This window comes from Aotus nancymaae, unplaced genomic scaffold, assembly GCF_030222135.1.
Source record: "Aotus nancymaae isolate 86718 unplaced genomic scaffold, 86718_ANA_hifiasm-v0.15.2.pri h1tg000016l, whole genome shotgun sequence".
In the NCBI taxonomy this organism is placed as follows: domain Eukaryota; kingdom Metazoa; phylum Chordata; class Mammalia; order Primates; family Aotidae; genus Aotus; species Aotus nancymaae.
In genome coordinates, this window is record NW_026988428.1 from 20,364,536 (window position 1) to 20,388,187 (window position 23,652).

At 36.6% G+C, this 23,652-nt stretch overlaps 1 protein-coding gene across 1 annotated transcript in view; it reads left to right on the forward strand.

The window, feature by feature from the left end:
* The window catches only part of LIN7A (lin-7 homolog A, crumbs cell polarity complex component), a 144,599-nt gene extending 125,042 nt beyond the window's left edge, over positions 1-19,557 (forward strand). The window contains exons 5-6 of the mRNA XM_012442094.3: positions 7,047-7,265; positions 19,401-19,557. Of these exons, the coding sequence (XP_012297517.1) occupies positions 7,047-7,265 (219 nt within the window). The 3' untranslated portion in view covers positions 19,401-19,557. The remainder of the gene's footprint in view (positions 1-7,046; positions 7,266-19,400) is intronic.
* The last annotated feature ends 4,095 nt before the right edge of the window (positions 19,558-23,652 follow it).

Consider the following 23,652-nt stretch of genomic DNA (forward strand, 5'->3'; position numbering starts at 1 on the left):
CCAATCAACCTCGCTTTTCTTTAATAATCAAAAAGGCCAACTATAGAGCTACACCAAGGCAAAATCATAAGATTTCTCTCATCTAACCAACGTTTGTTTCTGTAGTAAGGTTGTAGAGAAACCCTTCAGATGGGATTTACTATTTTGGTTAGTTGTATTTGGGTTTAGAGTAGTGTGTCCAAACACAGATCTGCATGTCAGAGACTGGCTGGCTGGATCCGAGTTTTGTATTCACATATTCCTAGGTCAGATTGCTACAGATCTTAATATGGCAAGCCTGGGAACAGCCTAGGTCTATATTTAAAAAGTTCCTCAGTTGACTTCTATGTACATCAAGGTTTAGGAGCAACTGACCTAAACATCTCCATGAATAAGGAAAACTGCCTATGTGATACTTACTTTTTCTTTATTATTTTGTTTAAGATTAAGGATTGATAGGTAAGAGCCTAGATCCTGGAAACAGATAAAGCTCATTGCAGTTTGATAGTTTCCACTTACTAACTGGGGACCTAGGACAAATTTCTTAACCTTTTCATTGCCTTTTTAACAGTTATGACAAAAGGATTAGATATAATGCACAGAAAACAGCCTTTTACTTAACAAATGGTCAATAAAAACTACGGTATACATATACACACATGCATGTTTACACACATTTATATGTATGAACATGCACACTCTTAAAATAAAATGATAGTAAAAGACCTTCATGGAACAAAAGTAAAACTTTCATAAGAAAAAATAGTCATCGTTATCTTTGTGGAAATGGAGTAGGTCTTTGCTCGGTTATGCTGGGCCTTTTCAAAGTTGAGACTCATAACCCCCTATTCCTAGTAATAGTGAGCCCTTCAGGTAGCCCCACGCTGCTCCTTCACTCCAGCTCATACTCTTGAGCTAGAAGATGACAGATCTTTTCCTTGCTATTGGTTCCTATTGTTTTGCATCACACAAAAATGACACTCCATGCATTTCACTTCTGGATTACTTAGGCTAGAAAATTAGCATGGGGTTGTCGAAAGAGCAGTCATCAAAAAAACTGAGATCTAATTCAGACCTACCAATAACAGATTTATAAAATGGAGTAAGTCATAGCCAGTCTTGGTGTCTGTTTCCTTATGTATTAAGATATAAGGACATAAATTAGATTATTTCTAAGGGTCTTTTTAGGTATAATCTTCGGTTTTTCTGAGCCATCTAATTCACTAAGGTATAATTACCTAGTACCCTTGATGCACTTTACTCCTGATAACCTTATTTGGCCTTTATTCTAAAGGAATGACTGATGTCATTTAGGAGTCTATGCATAAACCTGGCTGTAGATATGCCTTGAATAACCCCAAGGTCTAGCCAACTCTTGTCTAACAAAGTGTTTAAGTAACTTACACATCAGCAAACTGGATCAGGAATGATGTCTGTGTAATTCCCACAGAGAAAAAACTGCCTAAAATCTTGGCCAGTTGATGACTGATGGTGCACAGATAGCATAATTGCTTCCCAGGGCAGGCATTGCTTCCATCTGAGATCTAGCCAGGGTCAAAATTTAACTCCCTATGGAAGCGGGAGAGAGAGAGAGCACATGTCATGAGCAAATTAATATATGCAGTGCAATTCAAATTCTCCCTTATAAGGTATGATCCTTAACCAGAAAATTGAGCATACCAGAAATAAGCTGCCATTTTGATATTTCACAGTGTGTATAAATAGAAAAACTATTGAAAGTTCAGAATGCAGCCATGTTTAAAACTTGGTTGAGTCTGGGCGCAGTGGCTCGTGCCTGTAAACCCAGCACTTTGCAAGGCCAAGGCAGGAGGATCACTTGAGCCCAGGAGTTTGAGATCAGCCTGGCCAATGATGTGGCAAAAACCTGTCTTTACTAAATATACAAAAAGTAGCTCGGCATGGTGGCAGGCACCTGTAGTCCCAGTTACTCAGGAGCCTGAGGCACAAGAATCACTTGAACCCGGGAGGTGGAGGTTGCAGTGAGCCAAGACTGTGCCATTGCACTCCAGGAAAACCTTGGTTCATTTACCAGCCATTGATTTGCTAAATTTAAGACAAATTAACTAACTCGAAAGCTTCCTAGAGCTTACTACCATATGAGATTGCTGATGAAACAATATTTCTTTGCATAGCAACATTATAGGAGATCCAGTTCCTATGGCTTTATATCAGTTTAGTATTTTATTAGCTTGTATTTATGGTAATACAACTATTGTATGTAATAACTAATGTATATAATAGTGTGTGTGTGTGTATATATATATATATTTTTGAGACAGTCTCGCTCTGTTGCCCAGGCTAGAGTTCAATGACACAAACATGGTTCACTCTAGCCCTGACCTCGTGGGTTCAAGTCATTCTCTTGGTACAGTGTCCCAAGTTGTTGGGACCACAGGCACATGCCACTCTGCCCAGCTATTTTTTAAAAAAACATTCTTTGTAGAGATGGAGTCTTGCCATGTTGCTCAGGCTGGTCTCAAACTCCTGGGCTCAAGCAATCCTCCTGCCTCACCCTCCTAAATTGCGGGGATTACAGGCATGAGACACTGTGACTGGCCTCATATTAATTTTTATGTGTATTGTTAAAAGATTTATCAGCTAAAGATAGAAGCATTTTCAGGATGGGAATGTCCAGTCTTCCTAGTCCATTTTAATTCATTTTATGTATGCTCATGGCCAGCCTAGGCACAATTGTGAGGTAGGTAATGTTTCTCTTTAGGGGTTATTCTGTTTTAGGCTACACTTCTCTTTGTTCAAAATATTTCCTGGGTACCTACTATACCCTCAAGCTTTTCGCATCACTCCTCACCTTCTTAATAAAATTCAATTTTACCAGATGTCCACTGCAAGGGCTTGTTAAATTAATTTATGCTAATACAATAGGTACAACAAAACTCTTAAAGCAAGGGAATAAAACTTAAAATATAGAATTTTAGGTTTTAAATAAAGGAAGGGGTTTCATTTTAAAATAAGAAGTCTTGTTACAACTCCTAAAGTCACATAAGACCCACAATTCTCAGCCTATGTAGAAAGCTGGTGCTACAAGTTTTCAGTGATTGCGCAAACTTACACTAGTTCTTATAAAAGACAACTCCGAATCAGGAGTGCTTGTATATACAGCTTTGATAAAAATATCTTAACTGCTTACAAATAATCTATCACATTTCAAAATATGGCTTAAATATTTAGCTAGGTATGATGCATACCTTCATTAAGAGTGAGAAATAGACTAAATCAAAAGCAAGAATAGAAGCTGACCCTTCAGGGCTCAAGGAATATCTATGAAGTGCTCACACATCAACATTTATACCCTAACTGAGCAGATCTTTTGACTTCTTTTTATTCACAGAACAAGACTTCTGTGGCAAGATGGTCTGATTTCTTGTTCTTACCTTAAAAGGGAAAGTAGAAAGAAGAGAAAACTGCCTTATTCTCATTACAAAGTTATACCGAAGGACTGAAAGCATTCCAGAGATAAATAATAGGTTAAGGAGACAAGTGTATGTACTCAAAAGTATTTACAAAGTAGGCAAAACCAGTGGGAAAAAAGGCTGCAAAAACAATCCTACAGACAAGAATTAAGATACTCTTCTGAAAATAATTATAAAGCAAAGTTGAGGAGTGTTTGAAATAATAAATTTTACAAGCATGCTTATATTTCTTAATCTCTATCTAAAACTTCTTCTTAGCTGCCTAATTATATAATTTGCAGGATTTTAGCAAAGCATTTCAGTAGTACAAATGAGGAACTGTGACACTGCCCAGATCACTCATAGTGGCTCTGTGTCTTGGTGGGAAAGACAGTAGAGGCAAACCAAGAGACCTGTTGATTCTGTTGAGCCTTAAAGAGAATCTGAGTCATTGTCTAAACTGAAGATAAAGCATGAAGGCAAAATTTCTGGAATTGAAAACTGTGGAGCCTGCTTTTGAGACATTGTTAACTGTGTGGGAGAGGGCAGACCAGGGATTGGAAGAGGATAATCTTGGTGGTTTTGCAGGGCCTGGTATGTGGTGCACCAGCCAGACATATTTTTCTCAACTTTTCACTACTGCAGTGAGAGCCTAATTGCCCACACAGTTAGTACCACAGCCCTCCTGTGGCAACTGAATTGTAGACACAGTGCCAAAACAGACATAATGGGCCTCTAAAGGTCTGGCCTAGAATCTCCAAGCCTATTAAATAAAAGCAAATAGAGCAAATGCCACAAAGAAGTATACTTATCATCTGGCCTAGAAAATGGGTGAACCATTATTTTTAGTATTTTTAGTATTACTATTATTATTTTGAGACAGAGTTTTGCTCTTGTTGCCCAAGCTGGAGTGCAATGGCATGATCTCAGTTCACTGCAACCTCTGCCTCCCAGATTCAAGCGATTCTCCTGCCTCAACCTCCCGAGTAGATGGGATTACAGGCATGTGCCACCATGCCCAGCTAATTTTGTATTTGTAGTAGAGACAGGGTTTCTCCATGTTGGTCAGGCTGGTCTTGAACTCCCCGCCTCAGGTAATCCACCCGCCTCAGCCTCCCAAAGTGCTGGGATTACAGGTGTGACCCACCGCACCCGGCTATTATTAAAACATACAAACATGTAAGTTTTAATATTAAAAAGAAATTAGAGAAGGGTATATAGACAACCAAATGACCAGGTTTTCCTTTCAAAGGAAAATTCTATGCATTAACAAATCATCATGGGACCAGTTATAAAGAAATTACAAACATACTGAAAATAGGGTTTATATTGTACAATGCCATCAAAGTTTACCTTTCTTTCATGTTTTCTCAAGAAATGTAGTAGACTGTAATTCATAGAATAAATGCTTAATAAACATCTTAGTTGAGTAACTAAGCCAATAATCAAATGATCCTTTAAGTCTCCTAATCTGCAGTCAAAATTATGAATCTAAAGATATAATTCAGGTGTGCTTAAGATTTCACCTCTTTTATTTTTCTGTAACTCAATTTAATATCCATTTTGAGTTTCCCTTCTGCTTGGATTGTGAAAATGTAGTGTCAAGCAATTGAGGTGGCCTTCTCTGCCTCTTCAGTGTGACTCTTAGGTTTTCTTACAGTCTTTAAACTTATCTCAGCCTCCATCTATCATACTGCACAGTGATTTTTTTCTCTATACTTTACCCAAGGATCAAAGCAAAAAAGGCCTTGGCCGTTCAGTCCTGTAAATGAAGTGCTCTGTCATCTGCCCTGGTTATCAGTTCAGAGGGGCAGGAGCCAGGGTCTCCTTATTTAGGATCCTATAGAGTCTAATTATAACTTTCTTCTTTTTTGCTTCTCCCTCATCCCAATCTGGAGACTCTTCAGAGGACAGAAAAAGCAACTTTGTGTTTACCTAGAGGAAACAGTTTCTCCAAGTATTGTCTACACCCTGATGTTCAAAAGACTACTTTGAAACACAAAAGCCAAGAATTGATTTATTTTTTGCTTTCTATCATATCTATCTTATCAGTATGTGCATATTTGATCACATCCTTAATAAATTTTTCTGAATATAAAATTATTCACTTATAATAAGGGCTTATTCAATGCATAACACTAATGCCCTCCAAAAAAGTTGCACCAGTTTTTGTTAAACTATTAGCAGTTTGAGTCCAATTTTCCTACATCCTTGTCTGTACACCAAATTTAAAAATACATATTTATCACTTTTAGTTAAAAATGAAATATTTTGTGTTGGTCTATACTTCTGTGATTACTAGGAAGCCTGAACATCTTTTCTGAAGTTTATCGGCCATTTATATTTTATATTTTTTATTTTTTATCCATGCATGTCAACTGCTCATTGTGCTTAGATCTTTATTGACTTGTTAGAAGAATGAAGGGCAGGACAGGTGCAGTGGCTCATGCCTGTACTCCCAGCACTTTGAGAGGCTGAGGCAGGTGGATCACTTGAGGTCAGAAGTTTGAGACCAGCCTGGCCAACATGGTGAAACCCCGTCTCTACTAAAAATACAAAATTAGCCAGGTGTGGTGTTGCACGCCTATAATCCCAGCTACTTGAGAGTCTAAGGCAGGAGAATTGCCTGAACCCGGGAGGCAGAGGTTGCAGTGAGCTGAGATCATGCCATTGCACCCCAGCCTGGGCAACAAGAGCAAAATTCTGTGCCAAAAAAAAAAAAAAGAGAGAGAGAAGAAAAAGAAGGAAGAGGAGGAGGAGGAGGAGGAGGAAGGGCAAATAAACCAGAAGAAAACCCTTTTCCACTAAGTATATGACAGTCATGTACTGAAAGCGTTTTTCTGGTTTATTTGTCCTTTTTACAGTGTTGGAGACATAGAAACTTAGGTTTTGCACATCTGATTTTGTGGTTATTTTTCCCTTGGTATTTTTACTTAAGAATTTCTTTTCTATTGAAAAGTGATGAATGTTCACCTTTCTTTCATTTTAGTTGTTTTATGTTTTTATTTTGCATTTAAATTTTTAATTAATCTGTTATATTTAGTATAGTGTATGAGATGGGGTCTCCATTATTTTGTATTATTTAATTATTATTTAATTTAGTCAATAGTCCTTTTCTCCTTTGGTCTAAAGTCCATATTTGTAATAAATAAAGCTTTCCATGTGATGACTCTCCTTCTGGATTCTGTGCTATGTTCTACTATATATTTTATACCCACAGTAAGATAGCATTTTAATCAGTGTAGATTCTTAATAAATTTTAATATCAGAGAAATTTCCCCTTTGTTACTATGTCTTAATTTTTTTCACAATTTTGTTGACTAGTGAATTTACTCTTCCAGATGAAATTTGGAAATTTCATTCCTAATGTTAGCATTATAATGTAGGTTTTCATTGTTTTTCTCCCTTCTGACCTGAATCCCCATGCAGTCCATTCTGTGACCTAGTGCAGCCTAACCTGCTTATAGTTTAGCCACAATGTAACAAATACTAATGATGATGGTAAGATAACTCATTTACCATGCCTTCTTAAAATCTTAAACTTTGGGTTCTTAATATGATACTAATTTCAGATTTGTCTCTCGGGTAGAGGAACATTGAAGCTCTTCCCTTTAAGAAGTGTCGTTGTCTTTTCAGAGTGTGGAAGGAGAACACCATGAGAAAGCTGTGGAACTACTCAAGGCTGCTAAAGACAGCGTCAAGCTAGTGGTACGATACACCCCAAAAGTTCTGGAAGAAATGGAGGCTCGCTTTGAGAAGCTACGAACAGCCAGGCGTCGGCAGCAGCAGCAACTGCTAATTCAGCAGCAGCAGCAGCAGCAGCAGCAACAAACACAACAAAACCACATGTCATAGGTAAGAAGTGCCTTATTCTATACAAGGAGTCATATAAATATATACATTTATATGTGTGTGTATATATATATATAAGTTCTAAAATATGTTTTCTTAGCAGAAACAAAATTATTAGATTTAAATAATCCAAACAAAATCAAACAAAAGACAGTGATCTAAAAATATATAAACAAGATAGTTTATGTGCCATTCAGCTATATTCTCCACAAATGTAAGATAATTTGGAAAATGACATACTTTGGAAGGGGCAAGTACAGGCTCTGGGATGCTTTTATACAAATTAAGAAAATGCAGCCTCTGTACAAACCCAGTTCCTAAGGAGAAGAGTGTGAGCTGGATTCCAGACCTCACTCACCCTCTTGGCCAGTTACCTTTACACAGCGTATTAACTGCACAGCCTTATAGTGCTGACTGTGAGAAGATCTCCGTTAGAATACTGAGATACAATTTATTGGAAAAATGCTCCCCTGAAAAGAATGAAGTTGAGACCTGCCACTGTTCATGCTCTAAGAGATTCTGAAGTTCTCTGTGGATGCTCCTTTAAAGTGTGTCTAACATACAAATGGTCAATAGCTGTATAAAAAAATGCTCAACATCTCTAATCATCAGAGAAATGCAAATTAAAACCACAATGAGATATCACCTCGTACCTTTTAAATTGGCTATTACCAAAAAGATGAAAGATAACAAATGCTAGTGAGGATGTGGAGAAATGAGAACCCTTGTACACTGTTGGTGGAAATATAAATTGCTGCAGCCAATTTGACAGACAATATGGAGGTTCCTCCAAAAACTACAAATAGAATCACCATGTTATCCAGCAATTCTTCCTCTACGGAGATATTCAAAGGAATTGAAATCAGTATGTCAAAGAGATGTTTGCACTCTCATGTTCAGTACAGCATTATTACAATAGCCAAGATATGAAAACAACTGAAGTGCTATTAGTGGATGAATTGATTTTTTAAATGTGATAAGTATGTGATAGATATCTATATCCACCTACACACACACACACACACACACACACACGCACACACACACTAGAATGCCATTTAATATTTAGTCTTTAAAAAGCAGAAAATTTTGTCATTTTTGTCAGCATGGATGGACTTAGAGAACATCATGCTAAGTGAAATAAGCCAGGTATGGACAAACAAATACCACGTTATCTCACCTATGTGTGGAATCTGAAAAACCTGAACTCACAGAAGTAGAGAGTAGAATCTGGTTTCCAGAGGCTGAGAGGAGGAAGGTAGACAAAGAAAAGGGAAAAGGTGTTAGTCAAAGGGTACAGAGTTTCAGTTAGGTAGAAGGAAGTTTAAGATGATCTATTATACAACTTGGTGATTATAGTTAATAATACTGTATTGCATATTTCAAAATAGCTAAGGGAATGGATTGTAAATATTGTCACCACAAAGAAACAATAAGTATTGTGGTAAAAAAATTTTGTAATTAGCCTCATTTGATCATTCCACAATGTATACATGTATTAAAACATCACATTATAATCTATAAATATATAAAATTATTTGTCAATTAAAAATAAAACTTTAAGAGCTAAAAAAAAGTTTTAAAGTGGAAATAAAATATGTCTAAGATTCTCCTACCTTTTTCTAAATTCCACTTTGTAACAAAGAATACTAAATCATGTTTTGCTATATATTATCAAGAAAATTGAAGAAAAAATGTTGAGACCCCATCTTTGAAGTACCTACTATGCCCTAAGCCCTTATCACATTTTATCCCTAATACTCAAAAGAAAAAAAAAACCTTCAAGGCAAGTATCAATAAAAAGATTTTTAGATGAAAATATGAGGCTAAAATAGCTTCAGTGGATTTCCCACAACCGCATTTACAAGAAACATGAAATTCTTTTCCTTTTTACTCTACCAGGTTTTTATCTGCCAACATCAGATATTCCGAGTTATATAAATTTTCCTTGCTATCCTTTGGAAAAGACAGTTCATATTGTTAGATACCTTTACACTATGATGTCTGCAAATGTGTATTTGAAGTGAGCTTCAAATGTTCTTGGAAAAATGATCATCGGTAATAGTGGTTTTAGATTATTCAGTATTAGATTACTATTTGCACAGACAGAAACGTTGGATATAACATGAGACTTTGAATTATTTGTGACACTCATGAAAAGAAGAAGCTACATAGAAAAGGGAGGAAAAGGTATGGGATTTGTCCTCCAACAGTCCTGAGAATTCAACAATCTCTATCTTTTATAGCCTGCTATTTTTTATTAGATATACCACATTTTAGTATATTTATCTAAAATTACATTCTATCCTAAAAATATACATTTATTGAACATTAAATATTTATTTGAATCTGTTATAAATGAGGCACTGTTTAATGAGCTGCAAAAATTGTATGAATAAGGTGAAGTTTTTATTCTCATGCCTACATTCTGGTTGGAGGAGATAGTTAATAAACAAATAAATAAGTAAATAAAAATATCTTATTGGGACCAGTACTTTGCAGAGTAAAAAGAGGGGGTTTAAATGGAGAACAATTAGGTGGCAACTTGACTGGGTGATCAGGGATGATCTGTCAAAGGAGGTAACATTTCAGATGAGACTGAATGACAAGAAGCCAGGAAAAGAGAATAAAAAGAGAAATAGCCAATACAGTAGCTCCATGACAGGCATGTTTGAGGAACAGAAAGAAAGCCTGGGTAGTTAGAGAACAGTGAGTCAGAAGAACAGTGGCGGTGGGTATGGGGTCAATGAGATAGCTGGAAACCAGGTCACAGAGAGCTTTGTGAGCCACTGAGGGAAGTTAGATTTTATTGCACTGGAAGCCACTAAAGGTTTTTAAGCACAGTGACATGGTCTGATTTATTTAAAAGATTACTCTGGCTGCTGTGAAAATAGATTATTGCAGACTGAGAGTGGAAGCAGAGACCAATTAGGAGGCTAATGTATGGTAGTCCAGGCAGGAAATATGGTGGCTTGGTCTAGGATGATGTAGTTGAGATAGAGGTCTACAGACAGACCAAGAACAAGTCATTTTGTTCACATCCTTTTTCTCTGTTATCCATTCCAAATGTAAAGCCACTTTACATTTGTACTTTTAGAATTCTTAAGTCTTTTTTTGTAGTAATGACAACTCATTATTTCTTAAACATTTACCTTCTTTTTGCTAATTCATTTTTCTCTCATCCTTGATAATATAGACTTATACCAATTATCCTAATTGATTTGTCACAATGGTCCATAGCAAAATTGTGCAAGTATTTTGAAAGAAATGTGTTCCCATTCAGACTTCTGAGGTTTCACTAAAGGGTTCCAAGATTATGCTCATTCAATCATCTTTAAAAGTATATAACTTGGCCAGAATTCTTTACTGGGCTGTATACTCAATTCCATTTCTCAGTTCCATCCATCTTCAGTAAATCTCCATCTTCATTAAATTGCCTGTTGTTTCATCACCACAGACTAGCATTTTTAGTAAAAAGCATTTATCATACAAACAATATTTTTTCTTGCATGAGATATAGTAGAGTTTTATTTAAGTGAACACGAAATTTATATTTGTACCTGCCAAGATGGCACTTGCAATACATACAATCATGGCCCCTTGAGGTTAAACTGTAGTGACCATTTCAGGTACAAATAAAATATAACCAAGTCATGTCATTCATGGATTTTATGGTGAATTTCATCAAAGAGGCCTACATTAGCTGTTAATTACATTTTAATTAATTTGATTTTTAAAGACTAAGTGGGATTTGTCACACTCACTAACTCTTACTACAGTTGCTTCTGAGAAAAGTTTGAAGCTAATTTGAACTATTTGACTTTAAGCACCTCAGGTTTTTAAAAAATTTAACCAGTCAAGCAAAAACCAAGTAAAATCAAAATACTGGTCTGACATTATCTTATTGTTTATCAAATGAAATACAATTTTTACTCTCGAAATCAGAAATAATATGTTTTTTGTCTGAGATGGTAAAAGTTATAAAGCATCTAGCAATAGTAAACAGTGAATACAAATGGAAAGAAGATTTAGTGCAAGTACTGTGCAGAAATTTTTTTCTTATGCCTACTTTGAATTGTAAACTCTCTTAAAGTAAAAATCAATTGTCTTTTCTCCTTCTATATTTGATAATATTGAAGGATATCAATTATATTTTCTAATATGTAAAAACATTATTCCTGTACAATAATATGCTAGAAATGTAAACAGAGAATACAAATAAGGGTTTTATTCATGCTATACCCACTTTTTTTGAGAAAGAGTTGTATTAGTTTGTTTTCACACTGCTGGTAAAGACATACCCGAAACTGGGAACAAAAAAGAGGTTTAATTGGACTTACAGTTCCACATGGCCGGGGAGGCCTCAGAATCATGGCTGAGGGGAGGAGAAAGGTACTTTTTTTCTTTTCTTTTTTTTAATGTGGAATGTTACTCTGTTGCCCAGGCTGGAGTGCAGTAGCACAATCGCAGCTCACTGCAACCTCTTCCTCCTGGGTTTAAGCAATTCTCCTGCCTCAGCCTCCTGAGTAGCTGGGATTACAGGTCCCTGCCACCATGCCCGGCTAATTTTTGTATTTTTAGTAGAGACTGGGTGTCACCATATTGATCAGGCTGGTCTCAAACTCCTGACCTCAGGTGATCCACCCGCCTCAGCCTCCCAAAGTGCTGGGATTACAGGTGTGAGCCACCATGCCTGACCAGAAAGGCGCTTCTTACATGGTCTTGGCAGGAGAAAAACGAGGAAGAAGCAAAAGCAGAACCCCCTGATAAACCCATCAAATCTCGTGAGACTTATTCACTATAACAAGAATAGCACAGGAAAGACCAGCCCCCATAATTCAATTACCTTCCCCTGGGTCCCTTTCACAACACATGGGAATTCTGGGAGATACAATTCAAGTTGAGATTTGGGTAGGGACACAGTCAAACCATATTAGAGTATTACATTTATTCAGCTTTAAGCATCTCAGTTTTTTATTGTGACTCCATGTATACCCATATGTCACCAAGATTCTCAAAAAAATAAAAATAAGAATAAAGAGGAATATCTCTAAAGATATCAATACTCAGAGGAAGTCAAGACCAAAATCTTGTCCCTGACCTCCATGGCTGGATCTAGGGTGGAGAATTCATTCCAGTCAAAACCAGCCTGTGTCTTATCAGATTTACAAATTTGCTGGCATTTGCCAGTAGCCTCACCAAATCTCTTTTTCCTCCTAATCTAATGACCCCCCATTTTCTTTATTTTGCCTACCATTGAAACCCTTCTCTACCTTCTTCTAGCATTACCACATGCATGATCCCGATGATCGAATCCAGGGAATTGCTACCAAAACTATCGGCCCAGTCACTGAGAAAACCAGGTTCCAAGGGATGACTCTGAGAAAATTGAATGCAAGGAACCCAGAGTTTCCAAGCAGAACACTGGACAGAAATATCATAAAGTTGACTAGCACTTATTAAACAATTAGCATGTGCCAAGAACTCCTTTAAGTGCTTCATATATATTACTTAATCTTCATACTAGCCTTATGAGGATAAAGTACCATGTTTAATCTTGTTTTAAAGTAGTAAACTAATTGGTACAACCACTATGAAGAACAGTTTGGAGGTTCCCACTGCAGATATCTGCAATATCATGTTTGTTGCAGCTCTGTTCACATTAGCCAAGATTTAGAAGCAACCTATGAATCTGTCAGATGAATGGATAAAAAAAATGTGGTACTTATACACAATGGATTACTATTCAGCCATAAAAAGAGAATGAGATTCATGCCAGGCACGGTGGCTCGCCTATAATCCCAACACTTTGGGAAGCCAAGGCGGGAGGATCACTGGAGACCAGGAGTTTGAGACCAGCCTGGCCAACATGGCAAAATCCCATCTCTAGTAAAAATACAAAAAAAAACACACACAAAAAAAAATTAGCCAGGGCTGGTGACATACGCCTATAATCCCAGCTACTTCGGAGGCTGAGGCACAAGAATCGTTTGAACACAGTAGGCCGAGGTTGCAGTGAGCCAATTTCATGCCACTGCACTCCAGCCTGGATGGCATATCATGACTCTGACTCAGGAAAAAAAAAAATTCAGTAATTTGCAACAACATGAGGGTCATTATATTAACTGAAATAAGCCAAGCACAGAAAAATAAACATCACATATTCTCACTTATTTGTGGGATCTAAAAATCAAAGCAATTGAACTCATGGAGATAGAGGGTAGAAGGATGGTTACCAGAGGCTAGGAAAGATAGTGGAGGGGTAGGGAGTGGGGTGGGGATGATTAACAGGTATAGAAACAGAATGAATGCATAAGGCCTAGTATTTGACAGCAGAATAGGGTGACTATAGTCAATAGTAATTTAACTGTACATTTTAAATAACTAAATGAGTATAATTGGATTGTTTGTAATACAAAGGATACTTAAGAGGATGCATACTCCATTTTCCATGATGTGATTATTACACATTGCATTCCTGTACATCTCATGTACATAAATATATACATCATATACCTGCAAAATTAAAAATTTTAAAAATTTTAAAATAAAGTAGGAAACTGAAACATATAGGAGATTTTTTTAAATGTACATAACATTTCACAGCTACTATAATAAATAATAGGACCATGATTCAAACCCAGGAACATGGGCTTTAAAGCCTCTTGCTCTTACTCACATTACCACACTGCCTCTTTTGTTCAGTGGAACCTGCCCTTACTTTCCCTGATCCTTCCTCATAGACCCATTTGTGAACTGTCTGGGGATTCAGTCTCATGCAGTTATCTAAATCATCCTTATCAATTACCTTTAAAATTGTACCCCATACTTCAAAGTACTTCATTCTCAAAGATGAATACACAAATGTATTGCCTCCTGTAATGCTGTAGAATTCAATGCGCTTACTATCAAAATTTCAATGTCATTTTTCACAGAAATAGGAAAAATCCCAAAATTTGTATGGAACCACAAAAGACATCAAATAGCCAAATCAACTTTGGGCATAAAGAACAAGGCTGAAGGCATCACACTACCTGACCTCAGGGTCTATTATAAAGCTATGATAATAAAAACAGCATGCTATTGACATAAAGACAGATACTTAGACCTATGGAACAAGCTAGAGAACCCAGAAATAAATCCACATATTTACAGTCAACTGATTTTTGACGAAGGTATCAAAAACAGGCAATGGATAAACAAAAATCTGTTCAATCAATGGTGTTGGGAAAACTGGATATCCAAAGCAGAAGAATGAAATTAGACCCTTATCTCACCCCATAACAAAACCAACTTAAAAGGGATTGAAAACTTAACTGTAAGACTTGAAACTGAAACTACTAGATGAAAATAGAAGAAATGCTCCACAACATTGGTCTGGGCAAAGATTTCTTGGATACGTTCCCAAAGTCATAGGCAACAAAAGTTAGACTCAGCCGGGTGCATGGCTCATGCCTGTAATCCCAGCACTTTGGGAGGCCAAGGCGGGTGGATCATGAGGTCAGGAGTTCGAGACCAGCCTGGTCAATATGGTGAAACCACATTTCTGCTAAAAATACAAAAATTAGCCAGGCGTGGTGGCTTATGCCTGTAGTGTCAGCTACTCTAGAGTCTGAGGCAGAAGAAGTGCTTGAACCTGGGAGGCGGAGGTTGCAGTGGGTTGAGATTGCGCCACTGCAGTCTAGTCTGGGCAACAGAGCAAAACTTCATCTCAAAAAAAAAAAAAAAATTTATACTCATAGAAGTAAAGAGTAGAATGATGATTACCAGAGGTTAGGGAAAAATGGGGAATGGGGAAAGGAGAGAAGTTGATCAAAACGTATAAAGTTTCAACTGGACAGGAGAAATAAGCTTTAGTGATCTCTTGCTCAGAATCATGAGTTAAATAATAATGTCTACTTCAAAATTGTTAAAGGAATAGATTTTTAATGTTTCCACCACACACACAAAAATAAGTGTATGTGGTGATAAAATGTGCTAATTAACCTGGTTTAATCATTTCACGTCACAAATTATTGTTTGCCAATTAAATATAAAATTTTAAAAATATATCTTGTTATTCTGTAGGATAGAAGTTTAACACAGTTTTATTGGGCTTTAGGAGGCTCTGGGAAAGATTCATTTTGTCCTGGTCCCCTTGCTTCATCTTCAAAACCAGCAGCAGGGGTGTATCCTTCTCATATTGATTTCTCTGACCTCTGTGTTTATCACAACACTCTTTTCTGTCCCCCTCTTTCATTTTTGTTGCTTGTAAAGCTGTTGATTTAATTTACTTCTATTGATTTACATTCGATGTTTATTGTATATGCAAGTGACACTTTTTCATTGCAAAATTTTAAGACAGTAGAGAAGTATAAAGAATAACCTTTCAGCTATAATCTCACTTCATTTTAGTACACACTGTTGGTTTTTTCTCCAGACATGTTATTTCTATATATGTATGTTTATATGTATGTGTTTATATATATATAAGCTTATTTTCACTCATATTTTGCATACTAAATTATAAACTGATTTTTTAAAATTGAACAATATGAAAAATATAGTTAACATTAGTAAACTTAGGTCTACATTTTAAATATCTGTGTAGTTTTTCTGGCTAAGTATACAATAATCTCTTATGAATGGACGTTAAGATCATTAACATTTTTATATCTTTTTGGATTTGATTTGCTAACTTTTGTTGATGATTTTTAAATTTATGTTCATGAAGGATATTGGTCTGTAAGGTTTTTTTTCTTTTTTTTGAGACAGAGTCTCGCTCTGTAGCCAGGCATCAGGCTAGAGTGCAGTGGCTCACTGCAACCTCCACCTCCCGGATTCAAGCAATTCTCCTGCCTCAACCTCCTGAGTAGCTGGGACTACAGGCACGCACTATCATGCACAGCTAATTTTTGTGTTTTTTTTAGTAGAGACGGAGTTTCACCATGTTGGCCAGGATGGTCTCGATCTCTTGACCTCGTGATCCGCCCGCCTCAGCCTCCCAAAGTGCTGGGATTACAGGCGTGAGTGGCTTTTGTTTTTTGTTTTTTTTCTTGTAGTGTCTTCATCTGGCTTTGGTATTAATATAATACTGGCCATATAGAAAGAATTACGAAGTATTCCCTCTGCTTCTATCTTCTGAAAGCAATTATAGACAGTTAGTATAACATTTATTAAATTTTGGTAGAATTTTCCAGTGAGCCTATCAGGGTCTGGTGCTTTCTGTTTTGGAAGGCTACTAATTATTGATTCAATTTCTTTTATAAATATAGACCTATTCCAATTGTCTATTTCTTCTTATGTGAGTTTTGGCAGATTGTGTCTTTCAAGGAATTGGTTCATTTCATCTAGGTTATCAAAATGGTGGATATACAGTTGTTCATAATATTTTTTTACTATCCTTTTAATGTCCATGGTATTTGTAGTGATGTGACCTCTTTCATTTCTAATATTGGTAATAATTTGTGTCCTCTCTTCCTTTTTGTTAGCCTGGCTAGAAGTTTATTGATTTTTATCAGTCTTTTTATTTTTTCAAGATGGGGGTCTTACTATGTGGCCTAGGCTGGACTTAAATTTCTGGGCTATGTAACCCTTCCATCTCAGTGTCCTGAGTAGCTGGGACTACGGGCATGCACCACCATGCTTAGTTTCTGTTGCTCTTTTTAAAGAATCAGCTTTTGATTTCATTTATTTTCTCTATTTCCTATTTCCAATTTCATTGATTTCTTCCACATTAATTTTTATTAATGAAAAATTAATTTGCATTAATTTTTATTATTTGTTTTCTTCTGCTTACTTTGGATTTAATTTGCCCTTTTTCTAGTTTCCTAAGGAAGAGGCATAAATGATTTATCTTTTGGTTCCCACAACTTGTCAATACATTTTTATTTTTTATTTTTACTTGGTTCAAAATATTCTTTAAATTTCCCTTGTGATTTTTTTTCTTTGACCCATCCCTCTTCCACTTTTAATTACATTGGGTTCAACTAAACAATCCAGGATAATTTCTCTATTTTATCATAGACTGATTAGCAACCTTAATTTCATTTACAACCTTAATTTCCCTTTGCCATGTAATCTAGCATATTTATAGGTTCTGGAGATTAGGATGTGGACTTAACATTTAGGGGATGAGGAGGTACTATTCTGCCTACCACGGTGGCTCTTTTAAGAATTAATAAGGCAGCCAGACATGGGCGTGGTGGCATGTGCCTGTAGTCCCAGCTACTCGGGAGGCTGAGGTGGGAGGATCGTTTGAGCCCAGGAGTTCTGGGCTGTGGTACGCTATGCCGATTGGGTGTCTGCACTAAGTTCGGCATCAATATGGTGACCTCCTGGAAGCGAGGGACCACCAGGTTGTCTAAGGAGAGGTGAACCGGCCCAGGTCGGAAATGGAGCAGGTCAAAACTCCCGTGCTGATCAGTAGTGGGATGGCTCCTGTGAATAGCGACTGCACTGCAGCCTGGGCAACATAGGGAGACCCTATCCCTAAAAAAAAAAAAAAAAGAATTAGTAAGGCAATTTGATCAACGAGATTCACACTAATTTGGAAAAAAAGCTTTTGTTAAAAATAAATTGCTAATGAGTTAAATTGTAAATCATGACTGAGGACAATATTAACATTTGTTGCAGCTGGTTCTTTCCAAGAGGTATGTCAGTGACCCAGTGACCCACATGTTGAATGCCTTGTGCTTTCTCAGCTGCTGGCACATCTCTCAGGCTGACTCCTGCCCTAGATAGATGAAGAGATCAAAGACTTACCAAATTTACCTGTTCTGAGTCCCATTTCCTCAGGACATGTAGTTATATGATCATTTAATTCATTAAGAACTCAGTCTTTAGGCTGAGTGTAGTAGCTCACGGCTGTAATCCCAGCACTTTGGGAGGCAAAGGAGGGTGGATCACTTGAGGTCAGGAGTTCGAGACCAGACTGGCCCACATGGGAAAACTCCATCTCTACTAAAAATACAAAAATTAGCTGAGGATGGTGACACACGCCTGTAGTCCCAGCTATTCAGGAAGCTGAGGTAGGAGAATTGTTTGATCCCAGGAAGCGAAAATTTACTTTGTCTCAAAGAAGAAAAAAAAAGAACTCAGTGTAGATCTCTGGTCACTCTGTAGCTAAGTGACGTTTAGGAAGTTATTCAATCTAAGACTCAGTAAAATGGTCAGTTGTGGACACTAAATATGAAAAATATTATGTAAAACTCTTAGCAAAATATGTGACACTTGGTGAGTACTCAGTAAATTTTCATTAGTAGTAGGAGTAGTAGTAGGAGTGGTGATGTCGTAGTAGGTAAAATGTTCACGCCCGTGTGTTGTTATATAATATCTCATTGGTGACTGCTGAGGAAACACAACGGCTTTATGCAGTTTTCAATCCTCTTGGTAGGCCCCAGGGGAGGTTGGGCACATCTCTATAAAGCAGAGCAAGCAGCTGGAGAGTGTTGACGCAAAGTAAACAGAACAATTTTGTTAAAATCTGTTTTCAATATGGTGCTTGGCATTCACTGAAATAAAAATATCTGCAGCTTTGAGAACAAAGATGAAAAAAATCACCGTTCTCTCTGAAAGAAATGACCCCCTAAGAGCGGAAGAGTGGCAGGTATGAGGGGAGGTAACTGGGAAGGCTGCTGCCCAAAATCTGACCATATAGGTAGTTGCCTATTCCGTTCCACATGGTGTCAGGCTGACCTTGTAGGAGGAGAGACAGATTTAATGTCCATTTCAGAGAAGGAAAATTGGTGCTTCCAGCCTAGCAGAGAGAGGTTTTGCTGGTCTGTACCTCAACAAAAACGCTACTAAATGTTCTAAGAGTCATAACATAAATGTTAGTTATTCTTTGCCTTCATGAAGAAAAATAGAATCATCTGGAAATGGAAGAAAGAAATGTTTTACATTTGAAATGTTTCCAAACTGGTGTTCTTTATTTCATTTTAGGGAACAACTGTGGCTTTTCCATCCTCATTTGATAATTACTTCCTTTGCAAACATCAAACGAATTTTTTCATATGTGGAAGATGGTGCATGAATGATAGCACCCAAAATAATCCTTGCTGTTCTCACATAGCATATGCTCTTTTGATATTTTTAGCATATTGTAGTTGACAAATGAATACTAATCACTGATTTCTCTTCACTCTTTTTCCCTTTCAGGCCCTTGAGGGAAAGCTACTTGATCAAACATCCGATAGTCACAAATTTGAAACCGTGCTTCAGAATCCCAGCACATAGTAAAAGACAACACTGATTATTATACCTGTCAAGAAGCTGTGAACACATGGTGTATAAATTCTTTACCAAGGCAACTCGACACCTTCTTTCTCTGGGCTTGAACCGCCACTGCTCACGTGGGCTTTACATACATCAACTTTCCATTCACTGCAGTGGGAATTCTCAGTGTGCAGAAGGAGAGGTTTTCTAGTCTGCAAACTGAAACAGTATAAGAAGAATAAAGTCTATGACTTTTAAATAAATCACCAGGGCCAAGATTAAGTGAATCTTGGATCCATAGCTTTTCCAGATATTAGCAAACCCCTCATTAGGCTGTAATTCAAACTGCATCAGTTCAAATTTTTGCCACTTAACAGAAACCTACACATTGCCCCTTACCCTGACCTGTGCCACAGTCCACAGTGCTGCGTTGTCTGAATTGGAATTCCAGTTAATTGCAAATTCAACCTCTGTTTTCCTCTTGAAAATCGCAGGGTATCATACTATATTTGTACTTTCTTCAGGTCCTGGAAGCTATTGGCTTTTTGTTTCCACGAATTTTATTATGCATTAGTAGAATGGACCAATTTTAGCTTAACTTTTAGTTTGTTAGAAGCAAGGATAGAAACTCTAGCACTGTAGTTTTTAATTTAATTGTTGCTTATATCTATTATTATTAATTCCAACAGAATATAATGTATATTTATTCCACAAAGTATATATTATCAGAATGCATTTGTTACAACTTAGGTTCTTTTCTTACCAAGTGTTAGGAATCTGGTAAGAGAATACTAGCAAAGAACCTAGCCCCATGAACCCATTCTTCTATGTTATATACATGACCCCACTCTGGATATTTTTTGAGTTTTATACTTTTTGATTGATAAACACTGAAGAAATCCAAACTCTACTGACACTGATGTGCTGTCATGGAAGTATATTTCGTATTTTAAAGCTTAGCTTTACAAAACTAAATTATATGTGCATATATATTCAAATAATTACGTCATACAAAGTTTAGATCAATTTCCCTAAATATAAACTAGATATTTTTGGCACTCAGATAAACAAATATTATTTCTCTTATAATTGGGCAGATGGAAACCAGTGATATCAATATTGTGAATGGCAGATGCTGCTGCTTCTAGAGAAAAAAAAAAAAAATATATATATATATATATATATATTCCTGTAGGTAAATAGACAATGGAATATTGTCTTTCAGAAAATATCATTCACTGGAAAAATAATCTGTTAGAACTACCTCTACAGGTCATTATTTTTGGTTTATGATAAATCTAGGCAACTAAGTCTGATTTTACTTTATGAAATAAATAGGAAGCAATAATTATTTGGGCATTTAACTACCTTAAGCACAGAAATGTAACTGAGAAAAGAATAATTGCTTAGTTGAAACATTCAAAATAGATCAGGAAAATGGAGGCAAGTATTTGAATATTCCCTTTTCTCAAACACAGAAATTGATTCACCTAGATACAATATAATTTGACACTTCAGATAGTCCCCCAAAATACAAATATATGAACCTAGTTTAGACTGTCTTCTTGAAAATAAAACAAAACCAATCAAACCTACCCAGCACATTTTATTATGCCCTGTTGGGTGATAGTATTATCAATACCAGGTTTTCCCTGCTCTTCACAGTGCATCCCCCACCAGAGGAAAAACAGCAAGGAAACTAGGAGGTTCGCTAATTTCAACAATGCCCCCCTGTAGTAATAGATTCCCATCCTTGAATACATATTATTTTTTACCAGAGAGAACTGGGGAGGTGGGGTGGGGCAGTGAGAACCCTGAATGTTATGTAAAATAGATTTACAAAAGAGACAAGCCTGATGAAAGGGAATGAATGGAGACGATGTATTATTCAGTTTGAAAGAGATAGTTCACATTTTTATAAGAAAAATTTAATAAAACATATATTTTAGTTATCATTTAACAAAGATATATTAAAGCTGTTCAGGCAATGCCACAGGATTCTCATAAAGGGAAATCATTGAACCCTTGTAATGAGAAATGGTCATTTCAACACATTTCAATACATTGTATAAATTTGGAGCTTAAGGTGAGTGAGTATGTTTTCACTTAGTCGTAAGTGTTTGGTCAATATTAAAGTTATCATATGGTTTCACATCAATACAAATATTGTCACGGTGTTACAGAAACAACTACCAAATGGTAAGATAGTTTACATTTGTGTTTTCTAGAAGCCTTTGTATTTTATGCTTCATTAACTTAATGTTAAGTGCTGATAAACATATGCCAGGTTGTTAAAGAGGCAATCCATCACATCTAGGACATCTGAGGATAGATTACCCGTGAGAGTGGTCTCATATACAAATGACCAGCTTCCTTCAGTAAAATTTTGTTGGTTGAAATGTAAGCCTTTTCCTAAAGTTTTAATCAGAAGTAGCCATCACTAAGACTTAAGCTGCTTGTGGGTCTCTTAGGTTTCACTGAAGCCAGAAGAAGAGGGAAAAAAAACACCACAATTTGTATTATACTAATGATCTTCATTATTAATGATCATATTAGAGCCACTGACATGTCCCAAATTATATTAAAATAAAAACCTGCATTCCTCTGACATGAAGCTCAATTTAATGTAATAAACAAGTTAGGTATTAAAAGCTAAAATTTTTAAAACTGCTGTGATATCACCAAAAATCCTGGTGAATTTTAGTTTTTTCCCTTTTTCAGGCCAGTGGCATAGATTTTTCTAAACTTTTTCCTGCTCTGATTTTGAAGACAAATACATGGAGCACAGTTCAGTAAAAGAGTTTCCGAACCTTTTCAACGGAGCATTTACATTCTGATTCTGTTGTCATTTGAAATAGAACATCTGCAGGGAGATAATGAGCTTAAGTTACAATTGACTTTGGAAAGAATAACAGATTTTTGTGCTTCCTCAATCATGTAGTCAATAGGGAATTCTCTACTTATGTGAACAATAACAATCTTTTAAGACAATACTAAGATCTAAATGCAAAATCTAGCATGCAGAGGCTTTTTAAGGATTTTAGGCTGTCTCCGAAGAACTTGGCTAGAGATGGATTACACAAATTTACAAATGCAGTTTTCAACTGTGACATCAAACTGATCTTATCTCATTTCCTTTTACTCAACTATGCCTGTAGGACTCCAAGAGGTGGAATATTTTGTCTACATTATTTTAAACATCTATAGATATGTGTGGATGTGTGAATAATGCCTGAATTTCTCATCTGTTAGCTAGGTTTGCTTTTGTCACACAGACACAGCCTGTTCATAAGACCAGCTTTAGACAACATAGGACTCAATGCTCTGAAGATTGAGGGAGGCCAACATGGAAAAGATGTTCCAAAATATGGGTGGTCTGACCCATCTCATCTGTCTCTAGCTGGAAGACTCCACAGAGGAAGGGCTGTGACTGCCTTTACCACTACTTGGCACAACGTAGGCACTCAATCGATATTTGTTGGATGAATAAATGATTTAATCAGTGAATAGACCAAAAAAATGGATTTTGCCTTCGAAAATCACACAAATTTTACCAGCTTATACTGATTGACACTATGATTTCTAAATTTCATGGTTAGAACAATAATTGAGTCTTTATAAAAACTTTTTAGATATATGAATTTGGAATTTTATTACTTTAAAGGCTTCAAAGATTTGAGCACATTTGAACAGTGGATAAGGAACAATGGGGATACAGAGATTTTACACTGACTTGAACCCTACCTTTCTAGTTCTTTATACAAGCTTCCCGAATTACTTGGCAGGAATGATTCAAACACAGAACCCTATTTTAAAATTTTATAAATGATATCTTCATTTTTTACATAAAATGATCATCAGGCATATTATCCCCTTTGATATTTATTTATTTATTTATTTATTTTTTTTTTTTTTGAGACGGAATTGTGCTCTCGTTACCCAGGCTGGAGTGCAATGGCGCGATCTCGGCTCACCGCAACCTCCGCCTCCTGGGTTCAGGCAATTCTCCTGCCTCAGCCTCCTGAGTAGCTGGGATTACAGGCACGTGCCACTGTGCCCAGCTAATTTTTTGTATTTTTAGTAGAGACGGGGTTTCACCATGTTGACCAGGATGGTCTCGATCTCTTGACCTCGTGATCCACCCGCCTCGGCCTCCCAAAGTGCTGGGATTACAGGCTTGAGCCACCGCGCCCGG